A 13,731-nucleotide genomic window follows, 5' to 3' on the forward strand; every position below is an offset into this window, starting at 1 on the left:
GAGAGCTCTTCTCTTTTTGTTTCTTTTCCCTCTCTCCTCGTTGGATGGGGATCGAAAATAAAAGCCACGGATCGCGGTCAATGTGGCTTAATATTGATTCAGGCCGGATTCACGCGAATTTCACTGGAACCGGAACTACCGTTTTAACTATCTATCTAGTGCCCATACTTTGTTTTCGGACTTGGTTTAAAAGTCACAGGGGAGTTCCCGTTTTATCTCGACCAAAAAAAAAAAAAAGATTGATCACACGAAACGTACATTCCTCGCCGTAAAGTAAATTGAAATTAATGCCATTAATGGAAATAACAATCGCACTGAATAGTGCACGGCAAAAGAACGATGCTTGAACGAGTTCATTGACCTTACAAAGAGAATTGCAGATCGACTGCGAATTCCATTGCGAAAATAAAAATATCTCGTGTTCGCTTTGCAAATGTACGTATAAAAGATCAATAGATAAAATACGCGCAACGTTGAATTGTCGAAAGTATAAATTTCACTCGCTTTGTAAATGTGATAACGATAGGTTTCATGATTTGTAGTACCTGAAAATTTTCCGTCTCAGATTATTTACAACAGTTTTCGCTCATTCAATCGGAATCCGGCCGCGGATGCAAATTTTATTGTTCCCGTTCCGCAAACTTCGTAACTTCGAATTTTTCCGGGTAGTCATTTGTTACGCGCATACATGCATACAACAGTCGGGTTTCGATTGTCTATACGAAAGCGTTCGTATTCGTCGAAAGACACGTGTAGCACAGAAATTGTTATTACAACTCCGTACAATGACAACATAGATATTATTCAGGATAGTCTGGCGATTGTTGATTTCAGTTGACAATGCGATCTACGTGGCATATGCGTAATGAAGGACGCGTATCGCGTACACGTGTTCACATCGCGTCACGTCATTAGCTATCGCGATGTTCCTTGCATTTGGCGTCACGTATTACTAAATTCTCAATCAGCTTAATCTACATATCAACGATAGCCGTTCTAATATGAAGAGAACACGTAATATTTGTTGAAATTCCTGATGCATGACGATTCAGCTAGTTTCGATCAAAAAATCCGAGGAGCAATTGGGAAATGTCAATATTTGGAGAAAGAATCGCTCTGTTCAATTAATGAATTGTTTCATTGAAGCACTTTTTATTACAAAATTAATTGGCAAAATAAAGATAAAAATCTGAATTATTTATTTATTATTAGATATAGAAGTAATGTAGAAAATTGTTATTATAAATATTGCAAAACTTTTCTGGCAAATATCCATAGAGTTTTTGTTTCTAGTAATAAGTATAAACGTCATATTGATTTTCGAGAAATAGTTTTATTGATTGAAATAAGCTGGCCATGGGCACGGAGTCTGTATATGGTCGCCTTAGTTTTATCTGAAATTTGGATGCATCGCTCGTGGCATCGCTGCCAAACGGCGTCTTAAATTTTCTATAACCGAGAGAGCTCGTCTGTTTCCCTTAATAGACGGGATTGCCTGTACGCCAGGTCCTGAGAATTGATTTCACCAATTCTAGCTCATCTGCAATTCCATAATTTTAATTAAATTTAATGTATTTTTTGGAGATCTCGTTCTGAATATTTTTGCCCGTGTCGCTTTAAGTTCGAAAAGTAGTCAAGTTCATTAAATTGAAGTGTTGTGAATAAATACATCAAAAATTCCAAAATGTTATATATATATATATATATTAATAGATATAAGTCAGAATGCAAATATTTTGAATGTCCTTTTTATCCTTGTTATCGAGATGTAGCTTAATTAAATTAAATCAGTTAAGAAGTATGATAAAAAGTGGATTCGCGTTATATTTTTATATAAATAATTTTTAATAATTTTTGGCATAACGCTGTGTTTCATGCACAGAGATTAAATCGCAATATAATGTACGAGGAAAGTAGTACATCAACTCTTACCGGCATCGATTCGTCTTCAGTAAAATGAGTCAAAATAGACAGCGACTCTGGCAATGACGGCCCAGCTTCCGGTTGTTGTTGCAAATCCTTGGCGATAGATGAATAGTCGTCTCTTCGGGAAAACTCCGCTCTGATCCTTTCCTTTTTCATATTTTGTTTATTCCTGCGTAAATGTAGCGTGCAAACATTTATAACTGTGATCGCGCAGCAATAACTCATTGCGATAAAATAAATTGAAAAATATGGTCAGATGGAAGATAAATGAGCAATTGTATACCGAAAATGAGAGTGCATGATTATAGAAATGGGAATGCAATAAATCGAAACGTGATCTCGATAACACTGTCGATTCTTCTGAGGTATGAAGAAGGAAATTATTATTATTTATCATCAGAAATAAATCACATTTTTCTTTTTTTTTTTGTATCTCTTATTTATGACGAACCAGACTTAAAATGTAATGATATAGAGCGAAGATAATTAAATTAAATTAAATTAATTTAAAATGAATTTAATTTAATTTAATTTAATTATATTTAAAAATAACAATATTCTGTAATTAAAATGTATGAGAATGTGAGAGAATGCATGTGAGAGAGTGCATTTTTTTAGGGTAATACGGCAAATTATCTTGGAAGATATTAATTTCCGATATTAAGTTGCTGAAAGGTCGAGTGTTTTTACTTTTGACTATTGAAGGAGTGCTACGTAGAATTATATCTCGTATGTGCGATAGATCTTTAGAATCACATCGAGATGTATTCGTATACAAGTGAGAATCCTTATGCTACGCTTATATTGCGCGGCATGCGAATAACGGCGTCAATAGGTCAGAGGTACACGGAAGGTACGATCGACGCGGAGATCTGCGTAACGAGAGGGACAATCGCGTTCCTAAAAAAAGAAAGAAAGGAAGGAAAAGCGGATAAATCGATTGACTAAATTAGCGCTGGGTTGTGGAACGAGGCGCGTTTAAATAGCGTGTATATAAAGTTGTAACTTCGTGCGAGAAGGGGGGGCGATAGTGAAAATCTCGATCTTCTTCAGTTATAATAATCGATCTCGCTCATGCGATTTAACGCGTTATATATTAACGATGTCTCTTTGTAGGGACGTTGTCGTCTAATAAAGGAGAAAAGTTATCTCCTGGTGAAAGATTGGCGCGATGCCAAGCACGTTGCAAGATTCGCCGTCTTTATCGCACGAACTTCTTGCACACGGAGTTGTCGACCTATTCTATTCTCACGCCGATCGTGTTGTCCTTTCGGGTGTAATGACGTTTGCAAACACGGCCTGCTAACCGAGAACTCGTCGACTATCTCGTGACGGCGTTGACTTGAAAAGAGAATCGGAATATCAGAGGAATTATCTCTTCTCTTCCTTTCTTCTTTTTATATATCTTAATAAAATCTTCATAAAATGACGGATAAAACACATTTTTGTGTACGAAGTCGGGAAAAATATTAGTAAGAATTAATAATAATAAATAAACAATATAAATAAAAAAATATATACATTATAATTTAAATAAAATATTAAAATATAAATAAAATATAATATGTCTTATAAATAAATAATATATAATACTATATAATAAATAAATACTGATATTACTAATAAATAAATACTAATAATGCATTAATTAGTAATTAGATAATAATATTAATTAATAATATTAATTAATGAATTAATAACAATACAGTGAATATTACATACACACACATATACTCGTACACACATTTTAGTGTAAATATTGCTTAATTACATTATCCCGATTTGAAAAAAAATGATCGATTTGAAATATATTACATGAAAGTTTGCAATATAAACATGAAGTGGCATTTGGAAATTATATCATGAGCATGATTTCTCTTAGGAATATAACAATCTCTTTATGTGTCTTAATAAATCATAACAGACGAGCAATGAGTATATGATTCATATATATGTAGAAATCCTCTTAAAATTGCCAATAAAGTTAAGTATCATAATAACAGAAGAGAAATTTATAGATTGCGCGCTCCTATGATATCTTTTCAGTCCTTTCAATTTACCCTTAAGATTTGTTAAAATTTATGATATTGTCTTCTCCGCGTCGCACGTCGGATGATGAAAATCGTGGACGAAATAATAAAAGTAAACGCGGCTAGGAAGAGAAACAAGTTGCTCGAAGTTTCAATGAATTTTGACAGATGAAACGTTTATCCCATCCGATGATCGGGTCTCACCTGTACGCGCTCTCATTGATCGAGTACTCCGATTCTTTTGAGAAATTACACATTCGACCATCCAAGTGGATAATGTACGAGCAGGAGGCCGAGGCCATAGCCGCTTCGAATGATTCTCCAGCTGGAAAAAAAACTTTATTGCCGTTTTTTGCATCATAGTATAAATCTTTCAAGAGCATATTGAAGCATTAGAGTCTTGTTCAATTATGCATGTTAGAAAATTGTTCAGATAACAATACAATAATTTTTTAAGTTTTAGAATTAGCAGAATTGTCATTTTTAAGAACTTTTTAAATATTTTGTTATTTCTATTTAAAAAAAAAATTATTAAAAAATCGAATGTATATAATATAATACTTATACATAATATATTTAATATAAAAAAATGTTTCCTTTCTATGCGATTATCTCGATTATATCATTTATAGATGATTTTACAGGTCTTTCAGAGATTTCTCCTTTAAACTTTTTCTCTTTTATTGGTAAATTATATTATTATGAAAAGAATTTTTGCAAAGAAAAATAGATTCTATATGAAAGTCAATTTTTTTTTTCAATACCAGTCAATCCAAAATCGTTGTTTGATATATCGAGAGATAAAGTCTCAAGTTCTACACAACCAGAGGAAAGGACTCCTGCAAGCGCTATGCCGGCTTCAGATCCCAATTCACAGCCGCTGATGTTTAAAGTTTCTAAAGTTTTATTTCTCACTAGAACTGCAATAAAAGTGGTAACTTATGATCAAAAATGTAGATATTTCATGTAGATGAATAAACGATATTTTTGCAAGAGATTTGTCATAAGCGATATAAAAAATTATGAAATAAATTACATAAAAACAAAATCATCCTGAAAATAATCACTATTTATTAGATCCAGCAAGAAACTTCTGTCAAGATACTTTTTTCCCTTCAATTCAATCAAAATAATCTACAAATGTCAACCCCAAAGTTTTTCAACAAAATTAAAAAAAAAAAAAAGAGGAAAATTGCCAAGCTGAAAAATTAACGTAGAGCGTATCTTCTGGAAGTTTTCACTGATGCAAAATTAATTCTATAATTTTGATAAGCAACACACGTATATTGCACATCCGGGAACATATCTCTGAGAAATTGCGGCGGTGATTTTGCACTTGTAATGGCAAGTGCTATTGCCCTTTCATACATTTTTATACGTAATGAGAAGGTCACGTTCCACGTGCCGTAACATGCGATCTGTATGCACGCGCATGCCGCGATTTGCTATTCAGTTTGCATTTATTTAAATAATTCAGCATGCCGCTTATGCCATGCTTTCTCGACTCACGGGTTGATTATACTATGCTAATATTTCGAAATTATATAGAGAATTCAGCCTTTTCTTAATTGGCAATAGCAGCATCGCGACCTTTTGCTGCGAGATCATAGAGATAGACTTTTTTTCTGTTGTACGATTAGGACGACTAATATAAGCAATACACGACATTTCAAAGTAAGATTCAAGATAAGAATTCTTTCCTTAATTTTAATTTATCAGCGTTTAAACGCTTGCATTTTCTTATCTAAGCAATTTCTGTTAAAACGTTAACGATCGCTCAGCCGAATTTTGCAAAGATATATTAAAAGAGACGTATTATTTATTTTCAACAAAAAAAAATAAATAAAATTTGTTACTACTTGTCATTTGTCAAAATTATATTTCAGAGAGCAGAACATATAAATTTCGAAAAATCCGATTTTATTATTGATCAATATTAGTTTTTAAAGGGAGAAGGAGAATGTGTCGGAATATGAAAAATGTTCCATTATTTGGCGAGAATGCAACGCATCCGTACACCAACGTCCCGGATAAAGCAGCACTACACGCAACATTAAATTTCAATTTACTTCGGCGAGCTTTATATTACCGAAGTACTAAATTCCGTAGGAAACAAATGGATAATCTCCGGAGTAGAACCGTTGTTTTCAAAGAAACAAAAGAATCGTATCTACAGGGTATATATTGTTGTTATAAAGAAACAGAATTGTAGAGAAATCTAATCACGCGTCTATTTAACTCATCGCTCTATTTCTCTCGTGAAAAGATTATTTCATTAGGACGTAAGTGATGAATTTTGTTTATTGAAAATTGTATATGCTATTTACAACGATTATAACTAAAAATTGAAAGATGGGAAAAGTTGAAAGGTACACTGAAAATTTAATATCATGCATAAATATTTATGATTTTATTAAAAGATAGATCTGAAAGTCATGAAACTTATCTCTGGGAGTTTATAAGCTAAAAAATGTAATCCGATAGTGAATTTTAATGTATTTGCGTTCACTATTAAACTATTATATTCATGTACTCTTCGACGGAAGAACTTTTCGAAGAATCTTTTTTTAAATACTTGTTTAAAAACTCGTCGATCTTTTCATCGCGAAACTACTCTAGCTTAGTACGAGCCGAGTTAGATTCTTTTTTGATATACAGGATGCTTTATCCAAAGTTTTGGAGCCACATTTAAATTTAAATCGCGAAACTTTTTTTATATTATTTTTTCTTTATTTCATATAAAGATTTAGGAAGAGAGATAACTTGTCTTTCTCTATCTTTTTCTGGATCCTAAAATTAAATGAGTAAATATTAACTATTAAATATTATTAAATGATTAAATATTAACTATTAATATTAAATATTAAATATTATTATTAAATATTAAATATTATTATTATAAAGAGAACTAATAATAAGCGAGCTTTATTACTAGCTTCTCGAGAAATAAGACTTCTGCTTTTGAACAGAAATGCTGATTGTGAATTTTGCTTCCTTTTCTCTCGAATAATTTGCATACGAATATTCGCTTGATATCATCGACGAAAAGCGGCATTACAAAAACGCTTAGGTGGACTTACGAGCGCATACGTGATTGGCTCCCTCGTCTTGCAAGGGATTCAGTCTGAGATTCAAATTTTTCAGAGCAGTCGAGGTCCCTTTTAATATTCCGAAAACGATGCCGGCCACTCCGCTCGGTCCTATATTGTTGTTCGTCAAATGCAGAGTTTTCAATTTCCGATGCATTGACAGAAATTCGCCCACTGCATGCGCACCGGTGTCCATCAACTTGCAATGCGACACATCCAGTTCTTCGATCTGTGTCCGAGATAATTGAAATATATAGTGTGTCCATTGTATATATACAGTGACTGAATTCAATAAAATTTGCTATTGTGTGCGCTGGTAAGTATAAGAAATCAGTCTAGCGGTAGACACTCTGATAATATTTAGGTATTACGGGACGGTGCCAGTCTTTTTCGTTTAATTGTCACGATGAAATAATATTGAGATAGATAACATTCACAGTCACGACTTTAACTCTTTTTTTCTTTTCATGGAAAATCTTGTATTTTTAAATTTTTTTAATCGAGAATAACACATTTTCCGTATCGCTCGCTAAATAAATTATCTGCTAACATTATCGTTCAATGCCATTCCTTGAAGAATAGCGGCGATACGATGCTGATCCAGGTTGCTGCGGGTTAAACTGAATTTCTTCAATTTCGGGCTGGCTTTAATTCCCTCCCCCAAACTTATGCAATCCTCCAACGAAAATCTGTTCGAGCGAATAAATCTCTTATCGATTCTATTCCGAATACAGGAGCTTCCCTTTATTCCCCGCGCTCGCTAAACTTACTTGAAATCCCGCCACTCAAAACCGTCATCCATGTAGATCATACCAAAGTTGAGATAAATTTCGGTGAGATTCGGCAATTGCGGAAGTATAATCGCCATGGGAATATGATGCACGATGTCTTTGTCTATTAGGGCAGATTCTTCATCGTCCTCTTCGGTAACTAGCTTTCTGTAAATAAAATAATAATAATAATAATGATGATGATGATGATGATGATGATGATGATGATGATACAAACCCGGTTCTAGCAATACGTTTTTTATTGATGAATGCCTTTTGTCATCACAACGTAATGATAAGAAATTTTTAATACATAATATAATTATTATAAATAATAAAATTATTGCAAGATTTAATGATAAATTTATTTTTTATTTAAAAACAATGTTTAGTTAATTAATAACAAATATTATGAGAGTGTTTTAAAAAGTTTACTGGAGCGATTAAAAAAGTTTTAATTTCGTGACAACTCTTTATTTTATAATATCATCGTAATGTATTTCGTTTTGTGCTTATCATATTTGTCCTGAGTTTTTATGTTACGTCCGCATTGTTAATCAAATTTCAACGAAGAAAGTGTGGAGAGAAGCAATATTTTTTAATACGGAAAAAAATATTTTACGTACTGCCGGGACACATCGCGTAATAAATTCACATGTAATGTTCAGCGTATGCAAAAAATTAGTTGGAATGTTGTTACTCAATGATTTATTCGCACGATAGTTAATGTATTAAAGCGAATCGGGACTTTGATCAATATTGGACGATGGATTACACTACATATATGTATCGCATATGTAGAGACACGGTTGCGCGATAGCCGCAGTGAATAATTGAAGAACACGCACATGCTTGGTCATATTAACTGTATGTATGATGAATATGTTGGACGTACTATATTGTGTCATACGCGAAATGGAATTTCATATAATGAATTCATACGTGCATTGAAAGAATAATATTAGAAGTTTACGTATACTAATTAATATAGCATATTAATCGCATCAGTCATGAATAAAATTTTGCGTAGGAAGTATTTTGATAAAAGAATACTTTTTATTATTTAAAAAAGAAGTTGAAATAAATATATTTATAAAGAAGTGTCTCTATAAGATTCATTAATTATTATTCATTACTAAAATTCATTTGTATCATGAAAGACTCTTTTATACCATATCTTTTGCTTAGTTGACTGAATCGTAAAGAAACATTAAAGAAAAAAAAAAATAAAATTCTTAGACATGCCGCGAGGAAAGAAAATAATTTACAGTTCAAATAAAAGCGAAGATAAATCTTACTAGCAAATTTACGGATCGCTCTAAAAAGGGAACAGCCCGGTGTGATCTGAGAAAATTACTTTCCTCAAGATCTCTCGTGGTTTCTAATTAAATAAGATCTCCAAACTAGGATTCACAGAGTAGTCGCCTTTGCTTGCAGAACGAGATAACGCTTCCTTGACTCGCAATTTTGCTTATTAAAAATGCATACATTATGCGCCGCGTAATGAGGGATGCGTTTTCGAAATTATTATATGCGCTGTGATGATTGCAAAGAGATTCCCAGAGGGAAAAGTCCACTATTATTGTTGTTTAAATTATTTGTTTTAGAGTTGGAAAGCTTGGTTGTACAGAATTGCGAAAAGACATGTGACGAACTGAATTTAAAACAAATGGAATCCTTAGACGTTAAAAATATATTATAATTTTAGTTTTAAAAATTATTATCTTATCTTAAAAAACATTTTGATATCTTAGCTGCAATTTTAAATGAATCTTGCATTAATAGATTTAATAGAGTCAAAACATAATTGCCAAGATATTTAATGTTGAAAATATTAAAATGGTTAAAAAAGAATAAAAATAAAAAAACAAATTTATTACATACAAATCCCTAACATTTTATTTAAAAAATAAATTTTTTCCCAAGGAAAAGATTATGTGCACTGCGTTTCTACTGTAATTGTTAGTTATACACGGAATAAAAATCACATTTTTTTAAATTTTTCATAAAGTTTATATCATACACTTTTTCCGCGTCAATAATACGGGAATCCTGCAAAATTCGCGTGTATAAAAGTTAATCAGTTTTTTTTTTTTCTGAAAAGAATATGATAGAAACCATTTCACTTATTCTATCCGGAATTAGTTTTGCAAGCGGCTATCGCGGAATTTTTTCCCGTATTACATATCTATTCCAACTTCGTTACAGTAGCAATAAGAGACTATCTCTATTCTGCCGACTCCGCACGACCATAACTATGTAAATTTACCTTTATACTTTTTAAACAGTGCCCCTATTCTCTAGTAACATTTTATAAATGGGGTTTTATAAAAAAATGAAATAAAACTTAAATGACGAAGCAAGCATTGTTCACAATGCGTATTTATAAACTCTTCAAAAATCATATTGCTATTTTTCGAACATGTATTAAAATTGTTGTAATCACGAAATTAGAAAATATAGAAAAAGATTTTGCTCGCGAAATCTTTGTAAATCTGTTAACTATTTTGGAGTATATAATTATTTATTTTTAGGTGTTTATGTATATATGATTAATATATAATGGAGGATATTTTTACACAGATCATTAGTAATTATGTTTACATATGTAAAACTGTTATCATAATTTTTAATAAATTTTTAAATACATTTTTTAATAAATTTTATCATGATGAGATTACAAAAAGAAGAGGAGATGTTTTGCTCACACGTTCTCTTGTAACTTGCATCTGAATTACTTTTCATTTTGTAAGTGAGCGCTTGTTAGTCAACTTGTCTAGAATCAACTGTCACACATATCAGCTTGACCGCGTTGTGTTGTGTAGTTTCGCGCGAAAATTTACACCGCTCGGGATCTAAAACTGCTAAACGGCCGTGGTAAATTGCTAACGTTGTATATCCCGCTGCGTATAATTAGAATCCTCAATGCTTTAACAAGTTTATTCGCTCGCGGGTCCTTCACGTTTAGATTTTGATAAATTCAGCGTGATAAGCACAGATTTGCACGAGTGTCTTTCAAATGATTCGCACAACCGGTTCCTCGATAACGGATCGAATGGTGGATATTATAATTGTGAAAGATCGAAATTTTTTTCTTAACAGAGAACACTTTGAGACACCTTGAGACAAAATACAATTTTATGTATTAATTTTATGGATAAAAAGAATATTTTGCATGCCGCAATATCTCATTGAGGCATTTCGCGTTTATTGCATGTTCTAAGATTTTTCATCCAACGATACCGATATAGAGAATTTTCGAAATGGAACAAAAGATCCAAATAGGGAGCAAAGCGAGTAGAATCTCTTTCGAAGGAAAACAAACGAATCAATCGAATCACAATATTCACACACAGCAGTAAACGAAGGTATTGTTTATGCCATTGGGGAAAGTGATTGGCAATGTCAGGAGAGAGACAGAGCAATCCATCTGATCTCCGGTATTTCTTCGAGCCAGAACAAAGACTTTTCGCATTTCGTAAGAAGCGAGAGGGGATCAACGTTGAAGACCACGTTGAAGGATAAATTTTAAATAGCTACTACTAATTTATGGGCTAATCCATGACATATCTCGACGACATTGTGACTCAAATAGAGAGGAAGAATCCGATATATTTGCGATTTTCCGACGTGTGTCCGTGTGCGATTATAATTGGCCTCCTAGATACTCCGGCCAATTATAGAACCGGCCGCCACGTTTTCACGCGATATTTACACGCGAAAGTCCATCGCACTCCTCTGGATCTTCAAGTGCAAGCACTTACAGTTTTAGCCGACAAACTGACCGGCTCTAATAATAATTTTCGGATCTTCCCGGCCGGGCGTAAATACGTACAACTATAAATTTCGGCGCAGCGTCTACGTGGGGCGATGCAAGGTCCACTCGCAAGCTCTGGCGATGCACAGATATCTGTTACTATTACTCGACACGATGATCCATAAGTATGGATTAATTTTTCATTAGTAAGTCTTAGCAAATTTTCATATATCTGTACTTTAATAGGATTATCTGTGAAAAGATTATGATGTGAATTTCGTCTTTGAAGTTGTAATTAGACAGGTGCCCTATTTTGACATATTAAATTTAGAATGATGATAAATTTTTAATTCGCGTTAAATATATTGTAAAGCTCAAGATTTAATAAAATTTTAAGAATAGAAGCTTACATCGTATAAAATTAGAATACATAAAATTCATGCGCATAGTATCTCTTTTTATAAAATTGTTCAAGATAGATGTCAGTTTTTTACACACGTGGATCTTGCAGAAAATCAAGTCAAGTTCTTCTAACTGTGTTATATAGTTGTTTTGGTTTACCTTGATTGTTTTTTCGCGCACAAGAATTAGAAGTTTTAAGGACTCGATAAGTGAACTCTTACTTAGTGGGCACGAGACTACGAAGTCTTATGACGTATATGTAATCCTTGACGAGATTTATTAGTTTCTCACATTCCTTTCTTTGAGCTTCGAAGTAGCTCGCTTCCAAAGTTTCCAGATATTCACTTAAGTGCCGCTCGCAATATAATCGTCGCCATGAATCGCCATATTTGCCTGGATCGTTCTGTTCCCACCTGCGCTAATAGAGAAATTGATTCATATATACATATACGTGCGATCATTTAAATACGTGTTGCATTCTAATTAATTATATATCAAACATTTTTAATTAAGAAAATTAAAATTGTTTTATATTTTTATGAACATCTCTCTTATTAAAATAAAGATATTTTAATAAAATATATATCTCTTGTGAGATAATTAAGACCACGGAAATTAAAAGGAAAAATTAAAAAAAGCTTAAGATTATATATTATTAATTAATTGAAGTGAGTGAGAGAGAGAGAGAGAGAGAGAGAGAGAAATTAAGATAAAATCGGGACAAGATTAAGGTCAGTTAACGATCGAATAAAATCGACCATAATTAATATATAATTACGTAATCACATAATACATTTCACGAGAAAGTACTCGATCGCGAGAAGATATTTCGCATAATCGCGCACCTGTCCTTGGCCGCGCGTTCCCAATAAAAACCATCCGCGATTTTCGTTATCGTCGACTCGAAAGGGAGATCAGTCGGCAGTATTTCCAGCAGCAGTTCTCTGTCGACGCACGTCGGCAGATCCTCCAGAATAGGATTATCTTTCCACGTTGAGACTATTGCGCGAAGCGCGAGTGTCTTCAAATCGGGGATTGCGCCGTCGTCCCATGAGGCGTCCTCCGCTCGCAGCGTTCTTCCTTGCTCTTGCGGCAATAGCAACGTCTCTGGCGAGCACCTGCGAGCAAGTTTTGTTTTTTAGAACATATGATTATATTTTGTTAAATACGCGACATTATCCTGCCGCATACTGAATAATATTTATCGTAAAGCTGTTTATTTTAAGCGGATCATTGTATTAATATCTTGTGTTGCAGGATTATATTGTCAAAATTTTATATTTTATAAACTGCTTCTAGCATATATATTTTGTTATAAAGAAATCCCGCGCACGGAGATCAGAATATGAAACGAGAAAATGATAAGAAAAGATAACGCGATTCCAGAGCGACCTTTATTCTATTCTACTTTATTTTACCTGTAAGCGGCTACAACGTTCTTCGATATACTGTGCGGAATCCTCATTGTTCATATTCGTTCCTGCATAAAAATGAGAAATAGCTTCACTTCATGAAATATCTTTAAAGACGATTATTAATATTAAGAAGGAGTACTCGTTCGAAAAATGAATACATTTCCTAGATTTTTTGCAGCGCAACTATTTGATAAAAATTTTTAATTTTTTAACAATATTAATACAATATTATTAACTACTTAAATAAAAATTTTCAACTTAAAAAATTTTTTTTTTTAAAGTTATGCGAATATTTGCAGAGCTCCTCACAATTTTATGATGTGCATGAAAACGTTCGTTTAT

General features: G+C 32.9%; 2 protein-coding genes across 8 annotated transcripts in view; one reads left to right on the forward strand and one right to left on the reverse strand.

Moving 5' to 3' along the window:
- The window catches only part of LOC126849250 (Kv channel-interacting protein 1), a 51,644-nt gene that overhangs the window by 26,467 nt on the left and 11,446 nt on the right, over nt 1-13,731 (forward strand). The gene's annotated exons all lie outside the window — the stretch shown is intronic.
- On the reverse strand, nt 1,369-13,439 carry LOC126849190 (dynein regulatory complex subunit 5-like). Its single transcript, XM_050590815.1, has 10 exons — nt 13,393-13,439; nt 12,820-13,092; nt 12,196-12,387; nt 7,816-7,983; nt 7,596-7,734; nt 7,037-7,274; nt 4,721-4,876; nt 4,161-4,281; nt 1,933-2,095; nt 1,369-1,540 (listed from the first exon to the last, which is right to left on the reverse strand). The coding sequence occupies exons 1-10, from the start codon at nt 13,437-13,439 to the stop codon at nt 1,532-1,534; spliced, it is 1,506 nt and encodes a 501-aa protein (XP_050446772.1). The 3' UTR covers nt 1,369-1,531.

This window comes from Cataglyphis hispanica, chromosome 4 (genome assembly GCF_021464435.1).
Source record: "Cataglyphis hispanica isolate Lineage 1 chromosome 4, ULB_Chis1_1.0, whole genome shotgun sequence".
Taxonomy (NCBI): Eukaryota; Metazoa; Arthropoda; class Insecta; order Hymenoptera; family Formicidae; genus Cataglyphis; species Cataglyphis hispanica.

Bases quoted from the DNA above. Each gene is read 5' to 3' on its own strand.
- LOC126849190 (XM_050590815.1), bottom strand. From the start codon at position 13,439: ATGAGGATTCCGCACAGTATATCGAAGAACGTTGTAGCCGCTTACAG. The intron at 12,388-12,819 runs GTGCGCGATTAT...CTATTAGCGCAG, and splicing joins GAACGCGCGGCCAAGGACAG to GTGGGAACAGAACGATCCAG. The intron at 7,275-7,595 runs GTTAGCAGATAA...TCTCGGACACAG, and splicing joins GAATGGCATTGAACGATAAT to ATCGAAGAACTGGATGTGTC.